We start from the raw sequence: 24,415 nt of genomic DNA on the forward strand, positions 1-24,415 counted from the left end.
TTCTTTATAAGTATCAAAGATAATGGTAATTTGAAATCTTCTAGAGGTAGGAGGGACATGGAGGGAAAATAAATCTGTTTAAGTTCAAAATAATGAAGGTTCGTAATCTTAATTTTTTTTTTCTGTAATAGGGTTTACACTATATTGATACCCTATTTCATTACGACTGAAGTCGCTGTTCTTATATGCAGAACAGTATCTTGGATATACACTCTGCAACTTTTTTTTTTGCTTGACTACAATTTGTAATAATACTTACCAACCGCCTAGTAAGATCCGCTCAGTGCAAACTGTAATCGTAGCTGATTCGTAGCGTATTTGAGTATTTCATAGTAGAAAGAGAGAGAGAGAGAGAGAGAGAGAGACAATCAATATAATAGAATAGGCCATAAACGAATAAACATTTATTTGTCACAAAGTATTTTCACATGAGAAATACACAATCATAATTTCAGAAGAGAAAAAAAATGACCAATGGTAATATAAGCTGTCGTTATGTGTCCGCTGTAAAAACGATAGAGTTTAATTTGCTTGCAGATATCGAATTTTAGATAGTAAAATCTTTAGACTACTAGAATTACATTGTAGTAACACACTCTAAAGATAAGATCATTCCATTATCCGTAGAAACCATTTATACCCATATTTACGATGTACAGGGTCGAATATTTCAACACAAAAGAGGTTTAAAGCGACACCTCGTATATTGTTGTGCATCATATATGTTATGATACTGAGCTTACACGAAATATCGTTAGGGTTGCGTCGCCTCTAAATAGAATTGCCTCTTACGTATTTTGCTTCTTATTTTTGTAAACGACATTCAAAAGGCGGAGTTTCTCAATTTGGTTGTATTGTTTTGAACTAATTTTGATAATACTATACTCACATGTTGGATCTATATTTGTCTAGTTTGGAACTGCTGTTTTTTTTTTCACGAAGCAAAATGTACTTGCACTAGAGACTTGATTTCGTCTACTAAATTTAAATATTTTTAATGTATCTAATCCTTATTGATATTAAAAATGTAAAAGTAAGCCAAAAGTTTGTTTGTTACCTCTTAACCAATTTAAAATTTATGTAGACGAAGTAACGGAAGTTGCTAGTGTGTTTATGAAACATCTAGTCGTCATTCGTCGCCATTAAAGTCTTTTGTAATGGAGCAAAATTTACATGTCGTAGTTATACATTATTTTATTTATATAGCTATGTTATCCGTGACAGCAGCTTTCGGATAGAAGAAATATTTCACAGCTAATTGGATATCAATCAATTAGTGCGATGATAAATTATAACATCTATTATGTGTCCTCGTTCTTGTTGATTGATATATTGACGATTCTGCATCAAATGTTACGTATTTAATGACTTCATATACTTTATGCCCATCGTTTAATTTCAGGCTCTCTGCCAATTTTCATCCTAATTTGTCGAATTGCAACTAATCGTAGATGCGTGTCTCAAAGTATCGTAACTTTTGTAATATACGTAGAATCTTACTATGTTGATCTTCGCAATAGGAACTTTGATGGCTCTCCCTTTTTTATGTAACTTGGAATGGCAAATAAGCCAACGAACCGTATACTAACATTCGGAAGATTGTGAGTACAATCTTATGGATTTAGTATCTTCTTTAGTAAGTTTATCCTCTGATAGTAATAAAGGTATGATGTGTAAATAAATAATATGCTCACTGTAATCTTTGATAGTTTAGGTGGAGTTTTAGATACAACCTCTGATGATTTACCAATGCACTACAATATGGGGCTTTAAAAATTTGTCTACGAACTTTTAAAAGAATGGCAATGCACTACTAATTTTGTGTAGTAAGTGTTCACGGATGATATTAGTTACTTTCCATTAGATGGGCCGTCAGCTCGTTCTTGTCAAACAATAAAAAATCGTCGACTGTTAACACTCAGAATATCCACATTACGCCAACGAAGTTAAAACCTTAAGTCCATAACACGTGTCTACAGAATCGTGTATGGCACCCTTTTTGGTGATTTTCGTTAGGTGCTTTGAATCGCTAGAGGGTAAAAATCAATGCTTGGGAGTTCATATGTAGGATTCTAATAAAATACTCTGAAAAAGGTGATAACCCTAGCTATAATGACGAACCCAATATGTTATGTGCCTTCAACGAAGCTTTTGCGTTAAGGCTTTGAATAAAATGCCCTTGTCTAATATCAATTACACGTGTCGCGACTACTAAATACCAAAAAGCTGCTTCTTTTATTAGTCTTTACCTAAATGGCTAAAATGAAATCATTATGACATTGCATGTCTCTTTATTTTATCTGTGTTATACTTAAATTTAACTTACAACTTTATGTGTTGAATGCGTACCTTTTTTCAAGATATAAGGTATGTATAAGCAACAATTTTTTTTAATGTGCTCCATCAAAAACTCCATTGGATTAAAAACATAATCGCTGGGATATAAAAATAAATAACGGGATTTTCGTCGTATCAAGCAAATACGCCGAATTAAGTTAAGATTTGTGTGTTCTATCGCTTGTATAACGGATTGTGTTCAGAAAAATTGTTTAAAATGATGCCTATAGCCACTTTTTATCATCGCACCACTCGCTATCGACAGGGAATTCATCTTCGCACGTTTGAATCTAAATAATCACGTATAGTGCGGTTTCAAAGAAATTTTCTCCTGCGAACGTTCAGGCTTTGGAATGAGTTCCCTGCCGAGGTTTTCCCTAGATACTATGGTATGGTGTTCTTTAAAAAGCGTATATTAAGGTTTCTTTAGAGTCGGCAATGCGCACGTGACTCACTTAGTGTTACAGTCGTCCATAGGCTACAGTGACCGTTTACCATCAGACGAGCTGTACGCTTGTTTGCCACTATTATGCTATAAAAAAAATATATTAATTTTCAGTAGCAAGTACAGCGCAAAAATATTTTAGTTATAATAAACGAGCAACCAAGTTAAAAGTTGCATAACACCTGATTTATGACAAGTTTTTGGGAGATGTCATAAATTATGCGAAGACGATGTTGTTTAGTAATAACCAGAGTAAAATAATAATATTGAATAATTCTTTATTTTGCCAGCGAAATATTAAACTTTAAAATTGTTGATGAGATGTAATATGTAAGTCTCGGGCCCTCGACAAGTTATCGAATGTCTTTTGATAAATTAAAGAAAAAGCAAATGGCATTTATAACTTATACCGTCCAGTCGGTGGCGTTCTAATATGAGTGTGGTTGGAACGTCCCGTGCCACCCTATCCTTGTGACGTCATACCCCGTTCAAACTCTGCTTGTCCTTTAATAAAGAGTAAACATGGCCCGTGTTTTGTTTGTTTTGCTTCCAACGCGAGGTGTCAATATTGGATTGTTTATTTGATACGTTTTTATTCGTTACTTGGGAACCATACATTATTAATGAATTTGTATGTTACCAAAAAGGGTAAGCTGAGTTTCGACGGTCAAATCCAAGGTGTGGGTGGCGTGACGAATATTCTGCTATAAAGACGATGTAGAGGAATGCTAGCATTAAGTCTGCTAGTATTTGCGATGGCTCGCCTACAAATTAAATTTTAATAATCTGATTATTGGAGTTTTGTTATTGCGAATTTGTTTTTAATCAAGATTTTACATATATTCTTCTATAAGCTTGGATTATGTAAAGGTTATAAGATAAAATAGCATAATTTTTAGATAATTTAATTTAAAATAATTATACGGTTTGTAAATGTGGATTCCGAATATTATCCGGATATTATTTAAATTTGAGCAAAAATATATTTTTAATCCCCAGGATAGGAAGTTGCAGAATGTGAGTTCCAATTCAGAGCCCATATTTTACTTTTTACGACTCTATTCATTTGTATGCGCGCCGATATTCCTAACTTATCCTATTACAAGTTCTTCTACTTTTACAAAACTCATTAGCATAATTTTTGGAGGGTGGTCCATAATTTTATTGTCTTTCCGTTCAATTCCACTTGTATTATAATTAATTCTAATCATAGTATTTTCACTTTGTACAATGTTCTCCGTAATATAAAGTATAAACGATACATTTAAATTTTTTGTTGTTCCTTGGAGTACAAAAACCAATCGAAGTGCGCAATATAAAGACTTAGTGTCCAATATTTTCCTGGGTCAGACCAATAAAGAGCTTTCGTAAAATGATATCCGGATTAATTGTACAACAGTGACAGCGTAAATGATTGGGGCTTGGCTTAATCATGTTGACGGAAAAAAGAAATTATTATTAAAGGAATATAGAATACCAACTCAATGAAAAAATACTTTTTTGTCTAGTAACGAATATTACGTTACTAAAGTAGAATTCTTTCATGTTTATGTAAATTGCAAGAGCGAATAATAAATGTTGGTAATACAATATATTTTTGTCTTTACGGTTGTTTTCGGTATTATATTCCTTTGGTAAATATACACCATGTTTTGCATCGTCTGCATAACACATGCTCATTTCAAAATTAATTGTGTTTATTTTGTGTTAGACTTCCTTGTGCTATTCATTTTATGTAATGTGTAATAGTTTTGTATCTATTTTGGGAATGTTCTATCGGTGTAATCTCTTCATATGTGTAGAGTCATATAGGTTCATTGTCCCTCGCATACAAGGTCTTTACTTGCGTAAAGTCCAATCCAACGACAGTTTTCCGACATTTTCCTCCGTCCTATTCCATTAGATAGTTCCATTTGGAGTAGTTGGAATGTGGTATGATATATATAAACGGTGTAGTATATATAGATGATATATTCCAGTAGAAAGACGTTTGTGTATAAGAATATATGATATATCTCCGTTTAAAATACGCGTTTGAGTGCAAGGAATGTAGTAGAGTCTTGCAATGCAATTTGTTTGTTATCGTCATAGAAATTTCGTTATTTTTAAAAACGAAACTATAGATTTTTTTTTAATAATACAGGGAGCAAATGAGCATGCGGCTCACCTAATGGTAAGTGATCCGCCGCCCATGATCACCCGCAACATCAGAGGCATCGAAGATGCGCTGCCGCCCTTTTATAAGGAAATTTTGTTTTTTTTTTACAACAGGGGGCAAACGAGCATGCGGCTCACCTGATGGTAAGTGACTACCGCCGCCCATGATCACCCACAACACCAGCAGGTGTGCTGCCGGCCTTTTAAAAAAGAATGAACAGAATATACTCTTTTCTTGAAGGTTATGATGTCGTATCGGTTCAGAAATACTGAGAGTAATTAATTATAAGTAAGTAATTATAAGTGACAAAACAACATCGAAAATAAGGCAAATTTATTATAAATTTGCCCATGTTTACAATCTTAATATATTGTGTATGCAAAATTATTGTTTTTATCTAAATCATGTAAATTAAAATTATCCTTATCACCATATTGTGATCGATATGTATACGAATAGGTTTGTCCCATATTTCATATCATAAACGATAAGTATATTATTCTACATGCACAACATTCACATAGGTAGGTGTTTCTCGTTTTGAACATTTCACGTGCCAGACATGATAATCTTCTGCGAGGGCAATATCGTGCGATATTATGACGGCGTAACTTTCCCGCAATGACACTTTAATACTTTGACATACAGAGGGTTCATATTACTTTTTGCCAAAAAGGACGTTTACCTGCAGTGGATCCTTGAAGTTATATTGGCGAAAGTTCTTACCGTAGTTTCAGAGATCTAACCTGTATTAGGACCCTCTAAAGTGAAGAGCTCATAGAAGTTTGGGGCAGTTGTGAAAGTTTGTTATTAGGAGGCGATGTATAGTAGTAATACTCTAGCAACGGTTTGCATAATTTGTCAAATTTCAAACATAAATTAATTTAAATATTTCTGAATGATCATTTGGAAACTTGTTCTGTTGTGCATTATGTAGAATTATGCAATAAGGTAGATAGATACAAAGATAGTGCAATCTCTGCAACACAAGAGGCATTAGCACAGTTATTTCTGTGATGCCCATATTGTTCGTCTTTTGAAAGTGGTAATCATTATTCATCAGTTGTTGGTTAATCTATTTCATCATTATTATCATCATATCGGCTGTTAACTGTTCACTGTGGAACATAGGTAGAATTAGTTGCCACGCTTAGCAGCCGGGTTAGCAATCGCAGTTAAACATTTGATGATGTCGTCTCTGCTGTCCAGCCCTCGACCATTTAGTTCCTTTAGTCGCCTTTTACGACAACCACAGAAACTGACTGCTGGGACCACACAGCATCATCTATTTATAACTGACAAATTAAAAAAGTGACATTTAGTTATATATATATATATATACATATATCGGTGATAAAAAATTGTAAAACGTTCATAAAATCAGTTAAATGGCAAGAAACGGTTACATCATACATCAATAAATTTTAATGAATATTATGTGTTAATTATTTATATTATGTTTCAGTATCAAATATGAGACAAAGACAGCCAATCTTAACTTTGAACTTGGTATCTGTTTGCTTGCGTAAATCAAATTTTGTTAACCAATTTCAATGAATGTCACATCTAATTACTTATAATATTAATTATTAAAATACCTTTCGATAGCAAAGTTATCCTTATTAAGGAACTTTGTCATTTAATGAGATTTCCCACAATGTCGATATTACGAGTATATCATATAATCCAATTACATCTAATATAATTACATGGATTTATATTCGGACATACCCATCATACGTAATGTTTCCAGTTATAATGTATTACATGTATATATTATATTTACTAATTAATGTTTGCTATGTGTGCTTTGCAGTATTATTATATTTCTTTATTAACCAGTGTAGCAGTTTTAGTCACACAATGGCAAGTTAAATACATAATAACAACGATAATGAGTGTATATATATATATAAATCTAGAAATCAGTGATTGGTGTTCTTGTTTGTAATATTGCTGCTTGTCTAACACGTTTGAAACTTTTTCATCATTATATCTTCCTTTTGTTTATCGTTTTAATGTAATCCATTACTTTACAGTTCTAATGATGTTTTTCATTACAGATCTTTAGTTCTCATATCTATTGTCGAGACTGTTAGTGTGATTTGGGATATTGTTTGTTTACACAAATGGTAGTTGATCTATTTGTTTATCAGCTACCTTTGACATTATCGTAAAATCTCATGGTCATCTTGAAGTAACTCCACGTGTTTTTTCCTGTCTTTTACTATTACGCTATAGATATTTGAATTAATTAATTAATTTAATGTGTAATATAACAATGTCTCCAAATATACACGATAAAATCAAGACAATGAAAATAGACTCCATAATGGAAAAATAAGGACATATAAAAGTCGAGCTTAGCCTTCTATTCGATAAAGGTTGTATCGTATATCCTAATGTTTCGGTAGTTTGTCGGGTGAAACAGCAATTTGCAGCTTCATGGAGGTCGTTACATTCTCATTGTTTGTTGGAAATTTAATAGTTTTGAGAAATATGATTTTCATTCGTGGATAAAATTAGAAGAGTAATGTTTTAATTATGAAAAGTTAAAGTTTCAATGCACTATATGTTTTATACTGCATATCTATTTGTCTATAACAGATAAGTCTTCTAAAGTTTCGGCTTCAGTTGAAATATGGGATTTCGATCGCAATCTAGATGTGTTTACCTCAGTTTTCTTCGTATGATTACACATATTCGTAATTTATCAATGAAAACTTTCCAGATCACTTGTAACTTTATAGCTGTGTCAGTTTCAAAGTTTCTATCATAAACGTCGGCAAGGCGCCTCACTGATTTGACTTAAAATTCATTTCTGTTTGTCGAAGGCACTGTTTCGCGATCCTTTCGAGTTTTATTATGAATAAGTATTTGGCTTGCCGCCAGCGAATGCTATAACATACCACAGCAAATATCTCGAGCCTTTCGTCGTCCTGTCGCCACAGTGCTATGACACATCTTGCATTCGCTAATATTCTAGTGACTTATATGGTCTGTTCATTTGACTGAGAGCCAATTATTTATACGGATTAATACCTATTACTCGCGATGTCCGCTTAGACAGGGATATATTGATTGATTAGATTAAAAGGTAGCCAATATTCCTTTTCATGCCAAATTTTATGAAAGATGTCTGAGTTGCGAAAATGTTTAACAAAAAATTACATATAAGGATTTGTTATACAACTATGACGTGTTCTATTTTAAATTATGATTGCGACTTAACGTGACGCCTTAAACTCAAATCGTGAACTTAAAGTATGTGTAAAGAACGTGAAAATTTAAATAAACCATGGAATGTTTTAGATAAAAAAGCTGCCACTTTGTATGCTTGTATAGTGTAAATTAAATATGCTCTATATGACTTTTTTTTTAATGGATGATAATGGAATATTGACCCCACCTGCGCTAACGGCAGCTGGCAGGGCACCAATGAGGGATGATAGGTGAGAATGAAAAAGTAAGTCAGTTAGCCCATCGTGATGAATACGTCTGGAATTCAGCACGAACCTGGGGGAATTACGTGAAGGTCGTCCAGACAGGGTATACTACTAGATATGGGACTGGTAGGCCGCATTTCTAACAAAACCTTTCCCCCATATATGACTTTTAGATGCGTAGTCAGAGACATTCGTCAATATTGTTGTGTAGCGTTTCAAACAGATCATCATTTTAACCTTAATATCTTGGGGGGAAAGGGATTGTTAGTAATGGATTTTGACAGCCCCATTGCTAGCAATATGCTCTTTTAGGTCGACCTCCACGTGGTTCCCCCTGGAAACCATCGTGAACAATTCTTGTTGAATTCTACATGATGGGCTAACTGATCTACTTCATCTCCTCACCTATCACCTATCATCATTCACTGGTGCCCCGTCGGTGTATACCGATAGCGCGGGTCACCATTTCATTATCATTCATTAAAAAAAATCTTAATATCTTTTTAAATGAAAGACAGTTGCTGTAAAATGAACCGTAAGAATAATAATTTAAGTTTGACTTTACAATATTGATGTTTGTATACTGAACATTTGTGTTTTGCCCGTAAATAAGCTTATAAGTAGCATAGTTGATTGTGAGGTTTAATATAATTGAATTACAGTGTCGTGTTCGCGGTCACATATAGCACTTTAGGGGATTGGCACAGACGCCCGCGATAAGGGCTGCGACCTTCCAGTTTAATGGTCTTTATGAGCTAGTAACTGCTGTATGAAATCATCATTTTCTCCTATATACGGGTTAAATGTGATATGAACAATACCGTTTCTAAACCTGATGTGTTAGCATCAACTTTTATTCCTTTGACATTTAGCATTTGAGTGTATATCTTTACGTTACTTTTGTTATCGTTTCTATTACAGTCTCTAATTTTACACAGGGTTATTTGCGAAAGGGTATACCGATCCTAGTGTAATCTGTAATACTGTTAATATTCATGAACTTGAATAACTTTGGGGGTGTCTAAAATGAGGTAGATTCTTACTGAAATGGATCCAAATAAAAAAAAAATCGTTATAGACTATGGAAATTTTAACACATTTTTTTTTATTACTTGTCTATAAAAATAGTGTTTATATTTTAAAATTTTATTAAAAAAAAAAACACGGACTTTAAGCGTGACAGAATGAAAATGGTGCCAACACGAGAGTAGTGTGTTTATAATTTTAGTTGTGTGTTGATTAGTCGATCAGTCTTCTACTCGTATATTGGTAAAGTTATTCGTTTCTATCTGATAGATTATTAATTTATCAGCTTGTTTGCTATTTTTTGTTTACATAAAAACTACCTAATTGGTAGTCTAGCAAATTAAAGTGCACTGGACTGATCACGTCGCGAATATAATATCACTCTTGTTTCTACTGTGAAGCAGTTGTGTTTGCGTGGCTGTGTTTCGATTGGAAGGGTGGGATATGGCAGTGAATTTACAGGGTAAAGAAAATAACATCTGAGTCTGTAGAAATGGCAACGCATGGGAGATATCATGGGCAAAACAGTCTACTTTGTTATGTCCATGGTACTGCTCCTGTTTATAGGCGACGGTCACCACTTTCCATCAGATGGGCCGTCAGCTTGTTTGCTATTTTAAGTTGCATAAAAAAAAGGTAAATAAATATCATTGGACACATTGCACAATGCTAACAAGTCTCAAACTAATCGGTACGATAATAACTAAGACGATCGATAAAAATGTTTATTTACATAGAATTTATATACATAGAAAACATCCTGGTCAATAAAAAAAAAAAAAAAAAACTTTATATTGTGCGGGAATCGAACCGCAACCATCAAAATGTAGAGCGGTATATTAAACCGATACACAAATAAGGTCGTCAACAAATAAGGAGAGAAAAGATTTTTATCTTCTTTGGCTACAATTTTATAATGTATTGCTACTTAGTAAAGGTTCGTAGCGTTACAGAAAAGTTTATGACAGAAATATATATCACAATCTTCATATAACTTCATTAAATTGTAGAAAAAAAAAAAAAAACAAATTCGCCGGTTCCCGACTCCCTTCCAAAGTTTGTGCGACGCGTTTATTAATATTAGCAAGAAAGCCCACATGGTGTTCTTTATAATGAAGTTAAATGTGGATGAGCCCACATCACTGAATAGACCTCGTTTATTCAGTGATGTGGGCTCATCCTGATTCTGAAAGAATCCATTTTGTACTTTCCTACCTAAACGACGTAATTCCGGGGTTCCTAGCTATTTTAATTTATTTATATTGACGTATATGTACATACTACAGAATCTTTTTATACTACCATCCACTTGATGGAAAGTGGCAGTCAACTATATTATCCATATGCATTATTCTCTTATCTATAGATAAGAGAATAATGCATATGGGTACTCTTAAAACTGAATTTCACTGCCTTATCTCACCTATCAAACTGAAATGAACAAACATAGAAATGCGCTTAGCGCCAGAAATACGAGTTGAATTGAGGTACGATTATGACTTTCATATGTCTTTTGGTAATCATTTTATTCCATTTTATTATTAACCAATGATGCTCTATTGCTAGACAAAGGTCTCTCCATCGCCTTTCAAACTTCCTTGTCTGCGCCACATTAAACCAATCCTTTTTATACGTCTAGGTCATCACGCCATCGTTTCTTGTGCCGGCCTCAGTAATGTTGTCCATTAATAGCCAGAAATCCTAGTCATAAAAATAAGGCATGAGTATAATAAAAGTACAAGAAGTATACAAATTGCAATTCACGTCTAAAAAGAGAAAAACTAGAAAGAGAAAAACGCGAAAAATATGCATACATGGTTTCTATCATAAATATATAACAAACAAACATACATGGTTCAAATCATAAATAAATATGTAAACAAGTAATTTTAAAATCTTAGATCATATCTACGAAATATTAAGAATGAATTTTAGACATGCTCTTGGTTGCTTTTATTTTTGAAAAACATTGCAAATTGTTTATTAAATCCGTTGAAAAATCTCTCGACCTCGTAGCACATGTATGCATATGTCTATGACAATTCAATTTAGCGAAATGTCAGCCTCATAGGGCTCTCATACATAGTAAACACCTGGAAGTCATATTTAGGCTTTAGATGCGAGAAATACTGCCAAATACGTGTACAAAATTATTATTTTCTGTTAACATTTTTCTTTCGGGAGTTCACAATAATGTAAGTATAAGATATTTTTTAGATATATCTGGTGAGGTAAAAATTGATTCTTCTATTTCTGTGAATATTAAATATAATTTTAATACAATACAAAGAAAAGGTAATATAAAGGTGTATATTTCTCTTAGAAGAGTGATGATTGAAAATTGAAAATAAGTAAGTAGCTAAAAATAAATATCAGATATGACTATCGTCGCCCAGTGATTTTACTTCACTTCTTCCATTCCATTTTATACAGCCTAGATTGTGAGATCAAATTCCAAAACTTTGTGTCTATATCAATTCACAACTAACTCTCCTACAAAACATTAGGCTCGCCACATTGGATATTAATGTGCTCTTCGAAATGCAGATAAATCGAGTATTGGCAATAATCGACAGACATGTCTCTGACTACACTAATTGGGGTTGTAGTCAATAGTAATAATAATCGGCATTAAAATGGTTGCGGTGAAGGAATGAATGAAAATTATTTATTGTTTCCTTCAAAGATTGAAACAAATTACAAAGATTAATAATATTTTCAATTGTGTATTATTGTCAAAATGGGAATCGACTTGTTATTGTAGAAAGTCTTAAAAATTTATGGTCTTATTTTCTTTGCTTTATTATATTGAGACTGAGCTTATTAATACGTTGGTTTCCAACTAAATCTAAAAGTTATATGAAACTAGCCAAAAGACACGTCGATTCAATTTGTAACCAGTCAGAGATGGAGACAAACTTGGCCAAGTATTGTTTTAAAACAAATAGAACACGTTCAATACGAGAAGTATGTTTTGGCAGCATTGTTAGGTAATCTATTGTTTCTCTTTATTGAATATTAGTTACCCGTTCAAGTTTCGCTTGGGTAATCAAGAACAGTAGTATATTTTATTATTTAATGAAAATGAGTATGTTTATGACAGATCACTGCTATCACCGGTCTGAAAATTTAATTTCACGCATTGTGGGGTTTGGCCAGACACGAATTCAAGACTACTCAGTTGCCCGCGCCAATTTTTAACCGTTTAACTTAATACAATAAATGTGAAAGTAAGTTCATTTGTTTGTTACGCTTTCGTACCTAAACCGCTGAATCGATTGATGAATTTTGCTATAGAGATAGTTGAAATCCTGAAGTCGGTTATAGCATACTTTTTCATCCGGTCAGTGAATATATCTCGGTCACGAGGACTAACTTTCCAACAAAACACAGGACAGAGATACGAATAATATACTAGTTTCCTAAGATAATATGGCATATATTAATGGACTAAAGTGTACTTTACAAAATTTTATGCGATTGTTGAAGATTTGATGATTAACATTATTTACATTGATGATCGATTTCTGTATGTGTTCTTTTTGTTACACGGTGTGCACGCCTTTAGCATGTTGTAATTGAAAGTTTATATAGAGAGAAACCTTGTCAAAGCATTAAGTTTTAAACAATGCAAGAATTCCAGAGATTTTTTTGAAATATACTCTTGTTTAGGCAACTTGAAATGACAAACAATGCCGGGCTACTTGATGGAAAGTAGATATGTTTACTTAATATACATATGATTTTCTGCGTACATTTTTGAATAATGTCGAGTATAAATGAAAGGAAGCTTTTAGGTTTTTATATCGAATATGGCAGCTGCCCTACTCTTAGACTAAAATAAAAGTTACCTTACTTTCTTTATGTACGACAAAAATATTATCAACTTTTGAATTAGTTTAAAGACTAATAGTGGTGTGATACTTTTGGTTGTTACGCAGAGTATCCAAAGCTTTACATTATATTAAAAGAAACTATCAACTCGTCTGTACTCACCAAATGTCTGTGATTGAAAAACAACCCAAACAGTAGTATTATTTTTTATAACTAAATATTTGCTTCTACTCTTTCTAAATTTTGAAGTCTTTTGAAAGTAATTCCGTTAATTTGAAGGAAGTTGTTAATTAGAATGTATTTATTTCAATATATTACATAACTAACTCAGGCACCCATTCGGTTGTAAATATTTATCACACTTGGTCCAGATATTTGTAAATTAATTATAGCATAAAATACATACCAAAAAGTGCAGACAAATTCAGAACCTTCCCTTCTTTTTGAAGTTCAATACAACCATTATTTATTCCAACAATCTGTAGTTCCTATGAAGTAACATTAAATACACCAAAGACTAAAAGTGAGTGACAAATTTCCATTAGAGCCATCAATCCTTTTGACGTCTAGGGGTTGGCTTGAGCTGGTCTGTCCAACCGTTGTTAATGTCGCAGACATAAATATTCTGAATAATAAACAAGAGGCTACAAAATTAACTTGATATTTTACGATAAGATATATATATATATATATATATATATATATATATATATATATATATATATATATATATATATATATATATATATATATATATATATAAAATGGACCCCACGGATAATAGATAATACATAACTAAATAAAATAAATACATTACTATTTTGTGATCTAAGATATCTCCGTACCTAGTAATTTTAATGCTATATGAAACAGCAATTCAAGCACAACTACGTGGTGATAGAAGTATGAGTAGAACAGAGATTTTTTTTGTGTGATATTGGTATGTTACGCACCTGCGCTATCGGTATACAATGGCGGGGCACTGGTAAGAGATGATAGATGAGGATGAAAGCAGGTCAGTTAGCCCATTCTGACGAATTCACCTAGAACTAACCACGATGGTTTCCATTTACTCCATTGCTAACAATCCCTTACCCCCCAGTAATACAGAGGTATTCATGTTGACGATGTTTAATTCGATTAACTACCACAATGTATGGGACAGCCAATGGTACAACACCTTCGGCATGTTTTGTATAGTGTTGTTACAATTCGGGACGTAATCTGGGCGTGTCTATTGGACGACTAGTAAAAAAGAGGTCTTTAAACTATGTAACTATCACTAACGAAGATAAATTTCTCACACAACTTAATTATTCTTTCAATTAATTGCAATTTATGTTAAAGCTACTAAACACTGGTTAATGTTTACGTCATTGCTATCAGTGTTGATCAGTTGCGCAGGGAAAAGTTAGCTCGTTAGAAGTTACAGCCTTAATGTTCTAGTGTTTAAGAGCTATTATCGTTTTGTAGACTGTATTATATATACCTACCTTAATGTCTTTCAATGAACCTAGGTACATTATAGTTTATCCGATCTTGCTCGAGTTATCTCAACGTTAAAAGCTGTGTACACATTGTTAAGTCTAGAGCTACGAAGTGAGCGGCGTAGGAGCGACAGCGGTAGCGAGAGTTGCGTCGTAGTATTCTGTTTAACTGACACTTCAAATATTATTAATCTTCGCGCTTTACAGCGATGACAACTCAGTTGCTAGCGTTTGATTGCTCAGTTTCGGGTTTTCAAAATGGAATCCCACCACAGACCGAATATTTTAATTGTCTAAGAATAATTTAACAATGATGACCACTTGTTTACTGATGTAGAATAGCTGTCGTTCGTTAAACTAAAGTAGAGGTTCTTATGTACAATGGTTTAGAAAATTTTTGACACTAGGAAAGCTTCCCTTCATACGAGCAGCAAAATAAGATATTAAATTCACCATGGACTTAACTTGGAGCGGAGCGAAAAAACTGTTGTTGGACTTGGTTTGGCCGTGATAGTGTTTTTAAGCAACTTTCTATACAGGGATAGTTAATTCGTCTGATATTTTTGTAGCTATATTACGCCCTTAGCTTATTATAAGGTTGTGTTGATTGAAGCTTATTCTTTTTGGGAATTAGAAAATGTAATTCTATGAAAATCTGTATTCTAAATTTAAATATTATTAATGATATATTTTTTAAAAACAATTTGTCATATATTAATGTGTGTTTTCACGATTGAAGTTTTTTTTTTTATTGCGGAACATGATATAGTTGTTCGCTCGTTTTGTGGTCCTAAGTTTAGCACCTAAATATAACGAGGTGAACGAGCACCCAGTCTCAATTTATGAGTTTGTGTAGTACCTATAGTCCCGGTAAGTACATACTTAGAGTGCGTACTGTCTATACAGATTATACAAGTAATTTAATATATTGTTTCGTTAAAGTACAGCATGAAAAAATTAGTGTTAGAAAAAAATAATATATTACATGTATATAAAACATCAAAGTTTAACTGCGGTTGCCAACTCGCTTATCAAGCATGGCAACTACGAGTACTAGCAAAACTTCCCTTATGGAGGAAGTTTATGTTTAAGCAGTGGACAATTAAAGGCTGATATGATGATGACGATGATATAATATTTAAATCAAAATTATCTTTAACAATGAATACTACTATTATAAAAGTGGATGTGAGATACGATGAGCAATTAGTTCAATATATCGCTCCGAATAAGGGCATTATCGGAACTACGTTTCTAGGTTCTTAGAGAATCCAGGTGTCTGAAGCGATAAATCTGTACCCTGGATTGAATTGATGTGAACAGTAGCGGTGATTCGAAAAATTTATTGTATTCTCGCCTTTATTGGAACGATTTGGGCAGTTGTTAAAAGTTTTCTTTTAAGTATAAATTATACTAGAATAAAGATAATGAACGCTTTTATCATTATTCAAAGTAAAAACAAATTTATTATTTTTCATAGACAGTAACAATATGTCATGGGTGCGCACGTTATTGGAAAAATAGAAGGTATCTTTCCGTCCCGTACTTTTTTTTGTGTACACATGTATGTATTCCAAATTCAATTTTGAAACTTATTCTTGATTATTTTTTTTGCAGTCGATTTACTCTCATGCCTCTTCCATTTTATTTTGTTGCAGTTGAAACATTTCTTTGCAAAATAAAATTCCTTTCTTCTTTGTCGCGAAATAATACTAATATTTTTAACTTAATTTTGTCGTGTAACCATCAATTGGTATTTTATTCGTTTTAAAAATAATAAAAATGAGATTACTAGTCGATATTAAGTAAACATTATCTGGTATTCTCATTTTTGTATATTTTATATATATATATATATATATATATATATATATATATATATATATATATATATATATATAAGTTTATTTGATATTTATTTGTGTATCTATTTAGATTTTAGAATGTACGTATATGAATTAATATTAGTATCACATTTTAGTATTCTCACACTTTCCTAAGAAAGAGTGCGAGAGAATGCTTTTAGCATTAAGTTCGTCTTGTGCACTCATCTTGTACTAAAGAATAAATAAATAACATTAATTTTGTCCCAATTTATTTTTGCGCAGCAAAAGTTACTTGTTTTTAGTAGCGTTCATACATAAGCAACTGTATTGACAGCAATTTATTTTTAATCACGTGAGCGTGAAATAATTATCCATTAGCTGCCATTTGTAACATTTTGTATGGCTCTCAAATCGCTTGCCACATTTTCCGTCACATTTTCTACGCAGCTGTCAAATTAACCTCTCTCGAACTGAATCGCGTCGAATACTTGTTGCACGTATAGGCTATTTAGGCATATACTTCTATTAATAAATTTTTTAGGCATAGTCTTCACAAATCCCTATCAACTATCATTTCTAGGCTCCACTCCTCTTTTATGCATACAGTCTTTTTTATGAGGTATATAATGGTGGATTTTATTTTCTTATATCTATTTATATACTTTATTGGACTAGATACACTTGACAGCTACTTTACCGTTGTCAACCCTACAAAGGTCAGTAAAGGTGTGTCGTTTAATTAAACTAACGCCCATTAGTTGTACTCGTTACTGTTACTATATTGCACTGTCCCTCCGCAAGTATTCTGAATATAAAGTTAATCTATATGACATACATACCTAATATACGAAATCGGAGGGAAAGGCGTTGTTAGTAATGGAGACTGAGAATCCCATTGCTAGCTATATACCCAACCAGGTCGACCTCCTCGCGGTTCCCCCTGGAAACTATCATGGTTAAATCCTGATGAATTAATAATTGGGCTAACTGGTCTGTTTTCATTCTCATCTATCACCCTTCATTGGTGCTCCGCCAGCGTATCCCGTTAGCGTAGGCGGGGTTACCATACCATTTTCACCCATCAAAATATATATATATATATATATATATATATATATATATATATATATACGAAACCCCACAGAGTAGATTTATACTATGTATAATTTACGAATCTCTCATTAATTGATTATTTTAGTCTCGAATACTTATACTATTTAGTCAATTTGTCTGTATTTTAAAATTACTGGTTGCGTCGCCATTTCTGAACTGATTTTGATATTTTTTTTTTAATGTATGATAATGGAATGGTAATCCCGTTTGTGCTAACGGTGTACGCTGGCGGGGCGCCAGTGAAGGATGATAGGTGAGAATGAAAAGGCAAGTCAGTTAACCAATCGTGATGAATACACCTGGAGTTTAGCACGATGGTTTTGTTACCAGGGTTGGTTTTTAGATATTGATTTTAAATTATATTAATTTTTTTAAACATTTTGTGTCAAAATGTGTACCTACATTTATTAATAAAAATCAAACTAACTACTTTAAATATAAAAAAAATATTAAAATTGTTATTATACCGAATTTTGTAATAAATTATTCTTGTAATGTATATAGAACACTAATTTATATTTTAATTGATTTTATAATAATTTGTTATCATGATACTTAAATAAAAACTAATGAAATTGTAAATACACGTGATCTCACTGACTTGTTTACTCGAATTCAGCCGTTTGGATATAAAAGATTGTCATTTTGGTGGGGAGACACTTCTTGTCCAACCGTTGAACAGAGCGGAGCTCCCTGCCGTATCAAGAATGAACAAGTATAGTAAACCACGTGGTTATTATATAAAATATATCACAATTATTATTGATGGAAGTCCTAAAGAAACTATAGTTAAATAATTGTGAATGGATTAACAGAAGTTGGGTATTTATGTTATATTATTTGTTATATGTCATATACAAAGTAAAATAAGTAAATATATAATTTAATAGTATGATATCTAAAATAAATGAAGTGTGAGAACCTGTGCTTTATTTCTATTTATTACCAAGAGGCTTACAACCTTTATATTGCTAAAGAATATATCAAAAACATGTAAAGTTAGAATTACGTAGTACCTCACATATCACATCATATATATATATATATATATATATATATATATATATATATATATATATATATATATATATATATTAAATATTATAAATAATAATACCATTTTGAGACACTCGTAAATACAAATTGTACTTTATTTTGGCAAATTTCAATAAATGGCGTTACATAACAATTTAGATGTAAACTATCCTACAACAAGATAATTTGTATGTATGTAAAATATTGAATTTACATCGTATTGAAATATGTACGAGTTTCGTCATCGTTTATTCAAGAACCTTGTGAGAAAAAAGATCTAATAATAAAGTTGTGTACAAAGAGAATATATTAAAATATGTAAATTATCTAATAAGGCTGTCGCTCAAATTAGTTTTACTTACTGTTTTATTCCTATAAATAACTATTACCATTATACTAAATACACTAAGTACGTTGGAAATAATTACCTAGTGTAATTATCTACTTATATATGTCGCTAACTATCTTTAATTTTTCTTTTACAGAAAACAACCAAAGACGTTCGCATTCGACCACTGTTTCTTCTCCTTGGAGCCGTCTGCACCAAACTTTGCCTCCCAAAAGATTGTCTTCGAATGTCTCGGCAGAGATATATTGGACAATGCTTTCGACGGATACAACGCTTGCATATTTGCATACGGACAGACAGGTTAGTGCATTTGGTATTACCTACTAGCAAAATAGCTCGTGAACATTGTTCTGTCCAAACTCTAATTTATTTTCACCAAAATCGTAATCGGAATATAAAGAAGATAAAAAAATCTCAAGTTGCCCATTTGTTTTCAACTGATGTGCTGACCAAATAAAATTTAATTTTTTATTAATAAGATTTACATTTTTACATTGTATCATCATCATCATAAACTGTCAACTGCTGAACATAAGCCTCCCCTTGGAGGTTTTGTCTGTAGTTGCCATGCTTAGCAGGCGGATTGGCAACCGCAGTCAGGCTTTAGATGTTTTAAGAAGGACGCTGCTGCCCATACGTCGCTCTCCATTAGTCGGCTCTTATAACACCATGGGAAAGAAAGGGGTGGCCTATTCTATGCCGGAACCACACGGCCATTACATTATATGTAATCGTAAAACTAATAAAGTAGTGAATGAGTGTTTCTATGCAAATTAATAAACAAATATAATAGAATATTTGTAGAAAAACAATTAGCCGGTCTTATTATTGAAATCAATCTTTTCAAGGTAACCTTAGGGTAATGACGTAAGAATAAATAATAGTTAAGCTGATGGTTAAGCTCTTAATAAGACCATCTAAGAAAAACAAAACCAGAAATACCGGCAATGGGTCTGTATAGTTTCAGCTAGTCCCTTGTTTGCTTTTGAATTGAACTTAGGTATTTCTTTGAGTCTTTATAAGAAATCGACAGTTGTAAAGGATAAAAGGCAGAGATACATTCGCTCGTAGTGATATTCAATTTTCGTTCAGACAGATGTTGCAAATAGTTTTTTAAGAGACAACTTTAGTAAGGTCTCCTAAGAAAGTTGAAATAGAAATTAGTTGGAGCAAGTTAAATTAACGATGTAGGTTTTAGTTTTGCGGTGAAGGCTTAACATAACTAAACTTATGTAAGTAAGTAAACATTTTACTTACTTATATAAGTAAAATGTTTATATTATTGATAAATTTTCTTGTTATTTGTTTAGATTTAATTTTGATAGTTATTTTCATGTATTATAAAATAACAAGTGATATGGACTTTAGCAAGATAACAGTTCAGTAAAAAAATCTCTTGTTTCAAGTCTGAAGTCTTCTCTACTCTTACTACAAACCCAAATACATGACATTTCATTTCTCTAATAGCTAATGAAATTATTTTCTATAAAATGAGACAAATAATAATAAACATTTACCAGAGGGAGACTGTACAAAAGTCGTTTGCTTGGGCACCTTTATCCCATTATTTTTTTTACCGTGAAGCAGTTGTGTTTGCAAGGCTGTATTTCGGTTTGGAGGTTGGGATATGGCAGTGAATTTACAGGGTACAAAGGAATAACCGTGTGTGTCGTCGCCTATTGGCGACGGTTACCACCACACTTTCTGTCAGATGGGCCGTCAGTTTATTTGCCATTCTTAGTTGCAATTACCATTCTAATATTTACACTACATACACATATACATATATATACCCACATATAATACAACTCGATGTAATTTCAGTGGAAACCCATTGTCATATTTACGAGATGTGTTAATAAAGTAATAGGTATAGTGCTTTGTTGGACATGTAATTACGCTGAATAAGAGCGTAATTACGGTGCTCAAAGCAACGCAATATTACCAAGATCACTAATAAAGACTAATGCCCATTTACGCTTTCGCTATTCATTCACCAACGGAACTTACGATTGTGCTGAATCTTGAAATGTTAATTTGGCGCAGAGAGCAACGTACTGACAATGGCTAGACGATGTTAGATAAACGTTGATATAGTTGGGCGACTTGTACCAATAAATTTATTTTCTCTGTAAAGGAAATTAAAAGATTAATAGAGACGATTTAAAAGAATGTAGAACGTTCTCAATTTCACTGTATTCTGCGGGATAGCGTCTCAAATTCTGAATCGATTATGATAATTTCTTTTCGTGGTAGGGTTAACTTCCGTTATACAAAATTAATACAGGACAAATTATATTTGTTTTGTCGCGATTGAGTCACTGTTTGTTTTGAAATTTCAAATGAAATTACTGACAAATCTAAACATTTAAACAATTAATTGATTTTTTATATGTACTATTAGAGGTATTACCAAATTATCTGTAGTCGGCTTTGTTATTCGTTTGTTTATATTTTCATTATGTTATATTAAAAGATATTACATGCAAGTTGGTATAGTAAAAAAAGTTTTGTACCTATATATTGTATATGATAAACAATATAGAAAATAAGAGTATAAACATACAAATATATGTTAGAATATAGTAAAGTAGGTTTTACCAGTCGCCTCAATAATATATATGTATATGTAATAGTAGTTGTGATTATATTGTTCTCGTCCATGCTTTTATTTATCTTTCCTTCCTTTTCCTGCCTCTGTAATATAGTTTTGTGAACTATGAGGTCATTGATATTGAAGTACTACGAAGGTTTTCGTATACTTATACATAATTGGCAGTCTTGCAAAGCAAATAGAAAATGTTTTTCATTAGAATTGTACTTTAAATATTATCTTTTATTTATATCCAACTATTATTATGTCAAGAGATTTCAGCTAAAAATTTAGCTTAAAGATAATCTTTTTAGAGTAAAGACGTCGCTGGTAGGCTTAACAAAATTAGCTTTTGTTTGTCAGTCTTTTGTTTTAAATTGTAAGCCTAATCTTTGAATAGTGGTTGAAAATAGACTTTCGCCGTTTGTCAAGATTATGAAAAGTTAAACACGAAAAATCAGACACTATTATATATTATTATATTAAAAAAAGTATTTTGAAAATTGGAAACATCTACGCAGTTTTAATACAACTGTATAGTGCTATTTCGTATAGTATAGTTACTCTCTGCCCCTTATGTGCTGACGTCACGCCGTCTCCATGATTTTAATATTACCATTCGGGGAAAAAAGAAATTGTTAATAAAAACAAGGAGGCTAGTTTCTATTGCTAGCTTTTCCCGTGGGTATTGTAAGAGGCGATTAAGAGTACTTAATGGTCGAGACATGGACAGCGTTCCTCTTAAAACATTTCCACAAGTATGAAACTGCGTTTATTGCCAATCCGGTTCTCAATAAAGTTTTTGTGGTTACTACTGGATAATAATTGTAATTGATTATATTTTTATTGTAAAATAATTGAATAATATTGTTGCGAGGGAATGTAAGAGAACAATTAATGGAAAATATTTTGTGTAATTGAAATACTGTAAAATGAAATAAAATTGTGCAATTGTTTTTGATTTTTATTTGTAATCAACAGTTTTTAACATTTTCATAGTAATTTGGTTACGACTAAAGTTGCTGTTTGATTTTTTTTTTGTATGAAATGTCCGAATGTTGTAGTCCCTTGTGGATAGGATATATGTAACGGCTTTCAGCAGTACCTTTATATAATTTTAATCTTGTTTATGGCGCCGTCTCTTGAGAAACGTTGCTTCATCGCGTAGAAAAATACAGTCTATGTCAATTTTTTCTTTTTATTTGTTTTTTTTTTCTTCTTACTTTGTCATTACGGTCACTATTATTATTACTATTAAAAAAAAATCTGCTGCGTCTTCATTTAAAAAAAGAACACTTGATAATATTAAGAACACTAATTAAAATAGCCAATTGTTCGCTGATAACGTTGCGTTTCTATAATTGGATTTTTTTTTAAATCGGTTAAAGGTTTTTATTTTAGTTTATTTATTAGGTACAAACAAATTTCTGCTTTATAATATTAATTTTGATATCATAATATTACAATATCAGGTTTTAACTGTCTGCTGCTGAACATAAGCCACCCCCTTTGGGGGTTTTTTCCAGTAGTTGCCTCGCTTAGCAGTCGGATTAGCAACCGCAGTTAGGCTTTAGAGATGTTTTAAGAGGGATGGAATTTCTGGTGGTAATAGTGGTAGTCAATCTTCGAGTGTGGGTAGTCGCAGACATACTAAAGGTAGTGGAATTAAATTAATTCTAATCAAATGACCAATTATTTAGCAGTGTGGTCATGCCATAGAATAGACCACCCCTTCCTTTTCCGTGGGTGTCGGACGAGGCGAGTAAGGGAGACCGAGAGATGGGCAACAGCGTCCCTCTCAAAACATCTCCAAAGCTTAACTGGGGTTGCCAATCCGCCTGTCAAGCGTGGCAACTACGGGCAAAACCCCCAAGGCGGAGGCTTATGTTCAGCAGTGGACAATTAAAGGCTGATATGATGAACCAATGATATTGATTTCTACAAGATAACAACTAGTTTAGTACAATAGTAATATAGAAATTACGTATCAGCTTACTTATGTTTACACATTACATTACATGTCATTAGTTATTAGCAATATATATTCTCGACCATTGTTCTGAGCATGATTCGTTTGCGGTTTTATTATCTCGTTTCATGGTTTCCAATGATGTGGTTTAATATTATAAATTGCACTCTTAACTGTAAAATTACTGACTATTTTAGCTTTGGAATAATCGATAATTTATGTTTTCAGTCCACATAATAGCTGCGCACATTTTAAACAATCGTTCAGAAATATTGACTGTTGTTTGTGATCGAAAATTGGCAGTTTTCGGATGTTGCTAGACTTTGATGTGAATGCTCTTTTTTTGTTTTCTTATACTTTTACAAAATACATAGTGATTTAATAGTATTATTTAAACATACTAAAAGTAAGATTTATCTATAATTTTTTGATTAGTCTATTTAGTAAAATAAAATAACTTATTCTAAATTGAAATACTAATCGTAGTAATATTATAACGGGAAGGTTTGTAAATATATTTGTATGTTTGTTACTCAATTACATATAAACGATTGTATGGATTTAAATGACGATTGTATAGGTATAGGTTATATTCACACTCATCCAAATGAAATGAAATGAAATAAGTTTATTTGCATTAAACAGTTTAAAATTATAACAAATGTATTATTTTGCCACCTGTTTATATTAAGGATGTAGGCATGCAAATATTTTACATTTTATATAAAAAAATAAACAAAAATAATTCAATTACAAAACTGTCTCTATATATTAAAAGTCTAGATTATATAGTACGA

General features: G+C 32.2%; 1 protein-coding gene across 4 annotated transcripts in view; it reads left to right on the plus strand.

Moving 5' to 3' along the window:
- LOC113518499 (kinesin-like protein KIF13B) overlaps window positions 1-24,415 on the plus strand; it is a 179,620-nt gene that overhangs the window by 67,896 nt on the left and 87,309 nt on the right. For all 4 annotated transcript variants that reach the window (XM_052901813.1, XM_052901814.1, XM_052901815.1 and 1 more), the window contains exon 3: window positions 19,193-19,356. In XM_052901813.1, coding sequence (XP_052757773.1) covers window positions 19,193-19,356 — 164 coding nt within the window. The remainder of the gene's footprint in view (window positions 1-19,192; window positions 19,357-24,415) is intronic.

Source organism: Galleria mellonella, unplaced genomic scaffold (genome assembly GCF_026898425.1).
Source record: "Galleria mellonella isolate WM207_F2 unplaced genomic scaffold, CSIRO_AGI_GalMel_v1 utg800, whole genome shotgun sequence".
NCBI lineage: Eukaryota > Metazoa > Arthropoda > Insecta > Lepidoptera > Pyralidae > Galleria > Galleria mellonella.